This window comes from Phyllobates terribilis, unplaced genomic scaffold (assembly GCF_046119375.1).
Source record: "Phyllobates terribilis strain yellow unplaced genomic scaffold, ASM4611937v1 Scaffold_1__5_contigs__length_1240528914, whole genome shotgun sequence".
NCBI lineage: Eukaryota > Metazoa > Chordata > Amphibia > Anura > Dendrobatidae > Phyllobates > Phyllobates terribilis.
Window position 1 is genome coordinate 295,145,500 of NW_027362761.1, and position 11,044 is coordinate 295,156,543.

General features: G+C 44.5%; 1 protein-coding gene across 2 annotated transcripts in view; it reads right to left on the minus strand.

Annotated features, from left to right (window-relative positions):
• Positions 1-10,820, minus strand: part of TTC28 (tetratricopeptide repeat domain 28) — an 824,287-nt gene extending 813,467 nt beyond the window's left edge. The window contains exon 1 of one of the 2 annotated variants that reach the window (XM_073673179.1): positions 10,579-10,820. In XM_073673179.1, coding sequence (XP_073529280.1) covers positions 10,579-10,611 — 33 coding nt within the window. In that variant the 5' untranslated portion in view covers positions 10,612-10,820. The remainder of the gene's footprint in view (positions 1-10,578) is intronic. The other variant, XM_073673184.1, reaches the window with a different exon arrangement.
• Positions 10,821-11,044: the final 224 nt, after the last annotated feature.

Below are 11,044 nucleotides of genomic sequence, written 5' to 3' on the forward strand. Positions count from 1 at the left end.
TCCACTAAGCCTAGTGGGGTCGTTGCTTCTAGCAGGCTCCTGACCAACGGGTCGGTGCTGCTCTGCTCTCCTCCCGTTGTCTCCAGCAGGCCTTCTGGAGTGGCGACCGGCAACAGGCTCCTGACCACTGGGTCGGTGCTGCCTGGAATGGCGGCCCGCATCAGGCTCCTGACCACTGGGTCGGTGCTGCCTGGCTCTCCCTCCATCTCCGGGTAGGCTCTTTCTGGACTCTGCTCCAGGCTTCTTGTCTCCGGGTGCGCTCTCTCCAGACTGCTCCAAGCGACACCCATCTTTGTTCTCTTGTTCTCAGTCCTCCCACTTCGAGGGCGGTCCCGGGGCCACTTGGTGATTGTCAGCTCCAGGGGCAGTTCTTTCACGCTGACAGACACCTCTAGCATCACAGTCTCTGTTGGTGGGGGCGGTTTCCACTTTTGGCGCCATTTTCGGTCCTGGCCCACAATGGGAGGCGGCCTCTTGCCACCCTCTGGCACGCCCATAATGGCGTCCGCTCTTCCAAGGCGGGAAATCTTCGGAAATGGCGGGAATCGTCTCCCAGTGGCGGGAAACTCTGCAGATGGCGGGAAAAAGCTGTTAATGGCGGACAACCGGCGGGAATCGATCTGTGATGGAGTCCGATGGCGGGGACCCTCCGGGACCGGTGGGAGACTTCTTTTTGAGGTAAACTTGTTCTTTTCTTCAGGCACGCAGTACCCGGGTGTTGCGGGCACGTTATCCTGCCGACTACGCCAAAGTTGACGCGCCCCCTGGGCCATATTCTTTAGGGGAATACCCGGAGCCGGATCAGATGGGGGTTGTAGTCTCCGAGTGGCTGTGACCCGGTCCGTGCCCAGGGTGTCAAGCTCAGTGTGTGGCAGTCCTTACTGATGTTACTAAAGTTCTTTATGTCGACTACGCCACCCGTTGAATTGCGGTCACTACGGCCGCCGCTGCAGCAGGGTCCGCTGAGGCTGATGGTGTTGGTGCAGCTTAGGTAGTATAACCCCCAACGGGAGGGGTATAGCCTCAGGGGGTCAGGTGCAGAGGATGGTGGTTGTGGAAGTGCAGGGATGATGGTAATGAGAGTCAGAGTCGGGTTGTGCAGTTCAGGGTTCTTTACTTACTGCAGATGTTCCGGTCACTCCGGCCTTGAGTGACCACCCGAGCCGTGCTGCGTCCACCAGGTCCTGGACTCGGCCAACCCCCAAGTAGTTCTGGAGCGTGGTTCTGAGCTCCCGTTCTGTCCTGTCCTCGTCTCTGGCCTTCCCCACCAGGGATCCACCTATGTCCGGCTCCCTCGGGCCTTCTGTTGGTAACCCTTGACTCTGGGTTCCCTGACCCTACGCGTGGTCTGCCTTCCGGGTGGATATGGTGGGTGGCCGTGGCAGATGCTGCCCACGGCCTCCGGTCTCTGGCTGAGGTATGCTGTAGCCCCCACCAGTTTGGGATCCGGTACCCTGTTGCCAACTCTTCACCCTGTGATTGTATTTGGGTTCTCAGAGTTCCTTCTTTCTCCCCCTCTGGGTCTTTCGTTCTCTCCTCTCTCACTCTGGGCCTGGGGCTGCTCTGCTCCTCTGCTCTCTCTCTCTCTGCAAAGACTCACAGACTGACTGACTGTGGCTGACTGACTGTGGCTGACTGACCCTGATCTTAGATGGTGCCCACCTTATATACTCCCTCTATGTGTGAGCTCAGGTGACCAGCACCCAATGAGCTCCTAACTTTACCCAGGCTGCTCCCCCTATCTGCCCCTACACTACTGGGATGGTCCACCCCCCTCCCACTCCAGCCAAGGACAGACTCGATCGTACCTGCACATTTCTAAGTGGGAGTACCGTTGGTCTGCCCTCCGGAAATGGGATGTGTGTAGTGCATGCAGCTGACTGAGCTCAGTTCCACACTCCATCCTTACCCGGGAGTGGAATACCACACCTCTGGCTTGAGGTGTAATACCCCTGTAGCAGCCGAATCCTCAGGGTGCTACAACGTCATTTAATCAGCTGATGGTCACCATCAGCTGACTAAATGACGTCACTATCAGCTGACTAAATGACGTCACTGCAGGTCCTGCTAGTACACCGCAGGACGCCGAGGAGAGAGGATCGCCGCTGCCGGAGAGGTGTGTATACAGGTTTTTTTATTTTTAATTCTTTTTTTTTTTTTTTTTTTACTATAGATGCAGCATTTAAAGCATCTAAGTTGGTCACACAATATAAATCCATGCCAGTTGCATGGATTTATATTATGTGACCAACTTGTCAAGCACTTTTCCAAGTGATGCTCAAAATCGCTTGGAAAAGTGCTTGAAAAAACACATGCGAAAACGCATGTAAAAAGGCTGAAAAAATGCTTCTCCCTGGCAGAAAAAAACGCATATAAATCTGCGTGCGTTTTTTCTGCCAGGGAGAGGCAAAAACGCTCTGCATCGTGGGCACTTACCCTCAAGCTGAGAATATTTCAGATTATACTAAAACCAAAGCTCTAGTCTAGTTGCACTAGTTTGGGCTCAGCTCTTGTTCAGGAGCAGAGTGACATTTTTAATTTCCTGTTTCGGCATCACTGTGAGTGGTGGGAGTGTGTAAGCTGCATGTGCGAGCAGGAAGAAAGGAGACATTCTAATACTATGACTCCTCCATCGTTCAGCAATACAGTGACCCCAGGAATGTCATACATCCATTTCAGTTCATGTAATCTTCTTTCACCAATTAGAGGGGATGTTGTAACCTCTGCAAGAAAGTGTGCCTGTGTAGCATAGGGTAAATGGGGGAGTTTGTGGTCATCTGCATACAGGAATAATGATCCTCCTTCAGCCAAGGTCTCAGAGGCGGGTGTTCCCTTTCATTTTAAACTTAGTTGTAAAAGCATCTTTTTTTGCACAGTGGTTTAAAACAAAATCAGCAAGAATTGCTCCAGGAACTTGTCTAATTTTTCCAGTAGTGAGTCAACAAAAATTTCAAACGTCAGATATCGCCACCAAACTTCAAAGTTCACTGACGCAGCTTTTATGTTATATTTTTGGTTGTGAGGACCAATGTTTTATATCTTTCAAGCAGAGCTTACATTTTCATGATTATCTCCATTCTAAGAATGTTATAATATATATATTTTCCCACCTACGGAAAGCACAGCCTATCACTAAGATATGACATCACTAATTAGGCAATCAATGAAGCCCCAATTAATTGCTAAGTGGTGCATTACTGTGTGCACAGCACCATTGCCAACCCAAGTCTTGAAACTCAACCAATTGGCTTGTAGTTGGATCCAAGTGATCTTAGTGCTACAGTGAAGTAAATAATTATTTGATCCCTTGCTGTTTTTGGAAGTTTGCTCACTGACAAAGACATGATCAGTCTATAATTTTAAGGGTAGGTTAATTTTAACATTGAGAGATAGACTATCCCAAAAAATCAAGAAAATCACATTGTATAAATTAGATAAATGTATTTGCATTTTGCAGTGAGAAATAAGTATTTGATTCCTCTGGCAAACAACACTTAATACTTGCTGGCAAAACCCTTGTTGGCAAGCACAGCAGTCAGACGTTTTTTGTAGTTGATGATGAGGGTTGGGCACATGTCAGGAGGAATTTTGGTCCACTCCTCTTTGCAGATCATCTCTAAATCATTAAGATTTTGAGGCTGTCGCTTGGCAACTCGGAGCTTCTACTCCCTCCATAAGTTTTCTATGGGATTAAGATCTGGAGACTGGCAAGGCCACTTCATGACCTTGTTGTGCTTCTTTTTGAGCCACTCCTTTGTTGCCTTGGCTGTATATTTTGGGTCATTGTCTTGCTGGAAGACCCAGCCACGACCCATTTTTAATGTCCTGGCGGAGGGATGGAGGATGTCACTCAGGATTTTACGGTACATGGCTCCATCCACTCTCCCATTGATGCGGTGAAGTAGTCCTGTGCCTTTAGCAGAGAAACACCCTCAAAACATAGTGTTTCCACCTCCATGCTTGACAGTGGGGATGGTGTTCTTTGGATCATAGGCAGCATTTTATCTTCCTCCAAACACGGCGAGGTGAGTTAATGCCAAAGAGCTAAATTTTTGTCTCATCTGACCGCAGCACCTTAATTCACAGAATCATCCAGGTGTTCATTGGCAAACTTCAGACGGGCCTGCACATGTGCTTTCTTGAGCAGGGGGACCTTGCGGGCACTGCAGGATTTTAAACCTTTAAGGCGTAATGTGTTAGCAATGGTTTTCTTGGTGACTGTGGTCCCAGCTGCCTGGAGATCATTAACAAGTTCCCCCCGTGTAGTTTTAGGCTGGTCTCTCACCTTCCTCATGATCAAGGATACCCCACGAGGTGAGATTTTGCATGGTGCCCCAGATCGATGTCGATTGACAGTCATTTTGTATTTCTTCCATTTTCTTACTATTGCATCAACAGCTGTCTCCTTCTCACTCAGCGTCTTAGTTATGATTTTGTAGCCAATTCCAGCTTTGTGCAGGTCTATGATCTTGTCCCTAACATCCTAAGAAAGCTCTTTGGTCTTGCCCATGTTGTAGAGGTTAGAGTCTGACTGAGTCTGTGGACAGGAGTCTTTTCTACAGGTGACTATGTAAGACAGCTGTCTTTAATGCAGGTAACGAGTTGATTAGGAGCGTCTAACTGGTCTGTAGGAGCCAGAACTCATAATGGTTTGTGGGGGATCAAATACTTATTTCTCACTGCAAAATGCAAATAAATGTATCTAATTTATACAATGTGATTTTCTTGATTTTTTTGGGGGGGATATTCTCTCTCTCAATGTTAAAATTAACCTGCCCTTATAATTATAGACTGTTCATGCCTTTGTCAGTGGGCAAACTTACAAAAACAGCAAGGGATCAAATAATTATTTCCTTCACTGTATATTATCACTATCTACATTTTTATACTGCAGCTGCAACACCTCTTTGTTATTATTTGTCTACTACAAGATTGCACACACTTTTACCTTTGACTTCCCATTTTGGCTTTAGTATAAAAAAAGAATAAAGAATAGTTGAAAAATAGCTGCACAATAATGAGCAAGTCTTCATGCTATTTAAAAGAGATGTCAAACTAAAGTTTCTACATTTTAAGGAAATTATAAAATCAGGTTACAGCAGAGGTTCCAACTGAGAAATTAAGAATAAATTTAGCAATTCTGATGTAGATAATCTGTACAATAGGCCATATTAGGGCATGCAGAGCTGAATAAGTGCGGCTCCTAAACCTGGAGGATCGCTGGCATCCATTCAGAAGAAGCATTTGCCTTGAAGTTCCTCAGACTAAAGCATCTGAGCATATCTTGTCAGACCCTCATACACATTACACTAAGGGCTCAATCAGACATCCGATTGTCATGTACGAGTGCAATCATACCTGTCATAGTCTATGGGGCCATTCCCATGTTTCGCGGAAAACTGCGAGGACATGTCCAATTTTGATGCGAGGGTCGGATCAAAATCTGCGCAGGTCAATCAGTCCGTGAAAAAATTGGAACACACTTGTATAACATCCGAGTGTGGTCCGATTTTCACAGACTGTCAAAAACTTTTTTTTTTCCTTGTATGAGAAAAGTGGATGACACTCTGGTCAAACGCTGATCAAAGTCTGATCAGAATAATTGGTCCATTTTTCTTGTACGTGAGAAAATAAGACGTCACTCTGAATGATCCCTAACATGCCTAGAAGCCGCCCATATTGGCGAAATAGGCTGGCGGTCTAATGTGTATGTGGGCCTCCTGACTGTCCCCCAACAGATGATGTCAGGGAGAGAAGGATCCAGCCTGCTAAGCCGAGCATTCTGCGTATATATGGAGTAGATATTTAATGAGTAGGAGTCTTTTACACTTACATTCTTTCTTTTTTATGCTTTATTAGCGGGCTGCACTTTTTTTTAACACAGCAAATAAAAATGTAATTCTGTGAAACATATGCCAAAAGTACAACTGTTATTTCCATACAGCGTTGCCTTAAAATCTAACTTTAGTTTGCTCAGAAACCTATAAATGAATCAAATAATACATTTAGAATAACTATACAAATAAAGTCCACACGATGAGCAATACTCAAGTGGCTGTTCTGCATCAATGAACTCTAAAACCACAGATAACAATCTTACTAAACGAATTACTGAGATATATGCCCCCTCATCCATTTAAGACCACTTTTTAGGGGTCTCCATCTTCTCCATTGCCATCGTCTGCGGTAATTGGACTGCACTCGGATGACATCTGAATGCAGTCCAATGTTTCACACGCACCCATAGACTTGTATGAGTGAGTGCGATCTGATTCAAATCGGCATGAGAAAATAATCGCATATCTGCACTGCTCCATAGTATCATATTGGGCCAAGTGCTATCTGATAAAACATAGCATAGCACTCGGCCATGTTATACGCTCGTGTGAGCGAGCCCTAAGGTTGTACCACAAGTGTTGATTCACAGACTGGGCCCCTTGTTGTCATCTCCAACAGAACAACACACGGATTTCCTCTAGAAAATGCAGAGCGAGTGTATTTTGGAGTGGACAATAAGAGGACATTGGCATTCAGAGAGTGTACCAGAGTGCAGCAGGTTAGATACAAGTGCTCCACCAAACCATTCACTGGAGAAACAGGATTTATAAGTTAGGACGAGATATATGTACCGTAATTGTTCAAGCTGATCAGGGGCCTAAACATATATGGGCTGTATATTTCACAGGGACGGAGAAATAAAATAATGCCTCCAGAAAAATGAAGAACCAGCATATGGAAGACATTTTTTTATTCATTTTTACCCTTTGAACTACAATATGAAACAGAATAGGATTCAAGAAAAAATGATATCATGGCTGTGACAATTTTCTTTACTATTGCATTTCCCTAAAGTAAAAAAACTCTTAATATTAAATTCCCACAATGAGTTTTTTGGTAAGTTTCTGACGCGGAAAATTTTTGATTAGCAAAAACCGCAGCATTTTACAGTTCCAGCAAAGTGGATGGGATTTACAGAAATCTTAGACATACTGTGCCTTTTTTATGCATTTGTGAAATATGCAACATGTCAATTTCTCTTGGTGTACGCTGAGTTTTATGTGCGGATTTTCCACCAAGATGCGTAAAATCCACAGGTCAAAATTGCATATGAATTTTAGAGCGTTTCCACTGCAAAAACGCATGTAATCCGCACATGACTGTATGAATAAAGTTTTGTCAAAGCCAATTACCAAGAAGCATCACAAACAAGCGAACTAGAAAAGAAAACTCTACCAACAGTGCAGCAAACAGGTATTACTGCGTTTTTGCAGCAGTTTTTGTTGCATTTTTGGCAAATAAAACTAACTTTATTGAACATGTACTGTCTGTAGAAAAATCACACATGTAATCCGCACCAAAAGAGAGCAACAAAAACACAGTAAAACCTGTGCTTTGGAAGCAGCATTTTTCCTGCCAAGAGAACAGGATTTGGCTGCAGAAAAAAACATGTGAAAAAAGCCGAACTATTCTCTAGGTACCTGTTTTTCACTGACTGCTAAGAGAAGCTTGATAAACCTCTAGGGTAAAGTTGTTTTTTTTTCACTTATGAGAAAAACTGATGACACACTGATGATAAAAACTGACACACTGACCAAACACTGATGAAAATCTGATGGTATTCTGATGGAAGTTGGTCTGTGTTTTTTATCACGTATCAGAAAAAAGCAGACATCTGCATGAGGCCTAGTCCGGTCTTTTAAAATTGATGGCTTATCCTTACAATAGGCCATGTATATTACATTGGCTAGAACATCTCTTAGCGCCAGTGCAAGGTATTGCAGTTTTGTACCAATCACCTAAATTAGCCAAGGCGGAAATTATTTGAAGAACTCTTACAAAAAGTACAGCATGGGGGAAAGAACCAACCAGCCCGTTGGTCGGTATCTATAAATGTAAATGTCCAACTATATCTGAGAATGTTTGCTTGTCCATTGTCGAAATTCCTATAGCAATGAATAGAGCTGGCATATTCGCCACCAGCTTTCCTCTCACTGGTGATGGGACAGTGGCTGGAATCCCTGTTCTGGAGATACACGCAGGTCCCATGCTTCTCCAAAATACTGTTTATGTCATTTCATGTGTGACCCAAAAATTCCATAGAAAGGCATTTATCATGGTACATTCAAGCACATATATAACTATACAGTAGGAAGGGAACCCAGATAATGAGGAGATAGGAAAGATTACAGGCCTGTCCACTACTCTGACAACCCCTTCTGAATCCCTATGTTTTCCCCCCGGAAAATAATAATACCTTTACTCACCTCCTGTGCTGGTGCCGTTCCAGCAGTGTCGTCACCGGCTCTCCCTGGGCTAACGTGACATTGTTATGGCATATGATCCCTACGGCCAATCAGCGCTGGCTTCACTCTCCCCTCCTTTCGACAAATCAAGATATCTGAAGGAAGTGAGAGGGCAGCCGCAGCAGGAGAGAAGAGAGAAGCCAGCGCTGATTGGCAGCAGGGATTGCGTGACATAACTGAGAGAAGCAGTGCTGACATTGCTCTCTAATGGCACTGGCACGTGAGGTGACTACAAGTGTCATTTTTTTACAGGAAGGGAAACATAGGAATTGAGGAGGGGTTGTCTGGATAATGGACAACCCCTTTACAGAGGTTTTTGGCAGGGAAATTCACAACAAAACAACGCGTTTTTTCCGTGCTAAAGTTGGGCAAATTAGGGCCACGTTTTTACCAATGAGACCCTGGCTATTTTCTTATGTCTACATGTTATGGATTATGTCCAGATTTACATATGGATTCCCCACCGAAATGCAAACACTATCTGCAGAAATTCCATTGCCAGTGCCTATGTATAGGGTTTTATGCCCCATTACCATTCTCTGTGCACAAGGTCACACGAGTGTATAAAAGATCTTCCTATTTTCATCCAGAAATAACAGACAATTTCTCATTTGGATTGTTATCCGTATGGCCTCCATATGGCATTCGATTTTATACATCATCAGTGAACAAAATGTACAAGACATAAACAGTTTCCAATGTTAATATGTCCATACAAATCTGATGCTATACGGTATATTGATCTGTGTGAGATCTGATTATTTTTTTTGTACACACAAAGTCTTATCCGAATACAGAAGAGACTGGTGCATCCTGTGATTTTTTTTTTCCCATGGACATTCAGTCAATGTAACAAAACAGTCATTTGAACAATCCAATTCCGTACGTTTTTTCCATGAACAGCACTCGGGGCCGAAATTTCGGTCGTGTGAACATAGCCTAATACTGAGTGCACTGCAGATTTTATAGACTTATTCTTCATGGGGTTTCTAACCTGAAGTCTGCAGATCAGATCCACACATTAATCCATATGCGAGTTTCAGCTGCAGATTTTTTTTACTACCAATCCCAACCATGTGAACATAGCCTTACTGGTCAGTCAGTAGGTCTATGAAATATTGTGTCATGTACTATTGATGTATTTATGTAATATTCTTCTATTATTGTTGCACAGTTATTATTATTGTCACAGCTTCTATGTTTCATGGTTTATTCAGATGAGTCTGAACGTATTGCTGGACTCTATAGGTTCCATTTAATAACTATATATATAGTATTTCAATCTTCATATCATTATTTATCCCTTTAGTGTATAACATTATTATTGCGTTCTGTTATTAAACTATAGGTGAATGGCATTTATAATTTTACGACTTATGGATCCTTTACGTCTGGAAAAAAGCTGCTGATGTCATAACGACACCACAAATTCTAGGATTTCCCTCTTATAATCTGCCATTTGTATTGGTGATATACCAGCATTGCTCATTTCTGACAGTCGCACGCGGTGACGAGGACGGGGCAGATGCTCGGTGACGTCCCCGGTGACACCTTTCTATCCATGACCCTCCACTCTCCATAACCCATCCTTCATGTTCATCAATGGCCGTCATTCCACCCTTTGTTCCCTACATCTATGCCCCTTCCCCACGACCCCACTTGTTCTATAGATTTCCTATTTAACATGCTGCTCATCCCTTCACTATCTGTAATGGAGAGAGTGTGATTTAATGAATGGGATGTAAAGAAATTACTCGTTATTTGTACATATATTGTATTCCAACCATCCAAACACCACATCTGGAGATACCGCAACATATAACCATAGTCTTATAAACCAGCCCCAAATATGTGACCCCGAGCACCCAGCGTCACCCCACATGTGCCCATATTACAGTGCTGCCCCTTCCCTCCACTTTACTATTACTCTGACATCCCCTGAGCTCAGGAGTCAGCCCAGTGTCAGGAGGTGGCACCTCAAGTCTTAGAAAAGTTTTACTACTTCATTGCAGACCCCCCAAAGAGTTAACCCTTAGCATCCTGCACAAGATCACACACTGAGGAGAACAGGAGAGAAGCCAGCAGTGAAATAGTTACAAGAAGTTGTATTGTGTGCAGGGCAGGACACAAAGGTGTACACTGCCCCCATAACACACCGCACATCTTCTACAATGGCAGTCACATCCCCAACACATCCCAGAATAACAATGGTGCCTGCATGAGGGAGCAGCACAGGGGTTAATGACAAAGTCAACAAAGAAGTTTTGCCTCGTACCCTGTCTCTCCTCTTCATTGCCTGTTGCTCCATTGTTCCTCACACAGTGGTGGCAGTGCTGACAGGGAAAGCCATGGCAGGAATGGAGGAGCTCTTGTGCTGAGGCAGCCTCTCCTCTCCTATTACAAGTAACGATTCGCACTGAGCATTTCCCAGGGAAACTTCGCCATATTTTCACATCCTTTTCTCGTACTCGTAGCCAAGTCTCCCCCCTTTTTCTTTGGAGGAGGAGGAGGAGGAGGGAGAGGCGGAAAGAGGTTTCAGTTTTCCCTGCAAACTCAAACAATGAGCTCAGCCCTGCTGGAGTTTAGTTACGTCCTGCTCTGAGGAGAGGAACCAAGGCAACAGGAGCCCTGCAAGTGTGAGGAGGCTCAGCCCTGCCAAGAGCCCACTGCCGGCCACTGAGGGAAAAAGCCGGCCACTGGAGCAAAAAGCCGGCCACTGGAGCAAAAAGCCGGCCACTGGA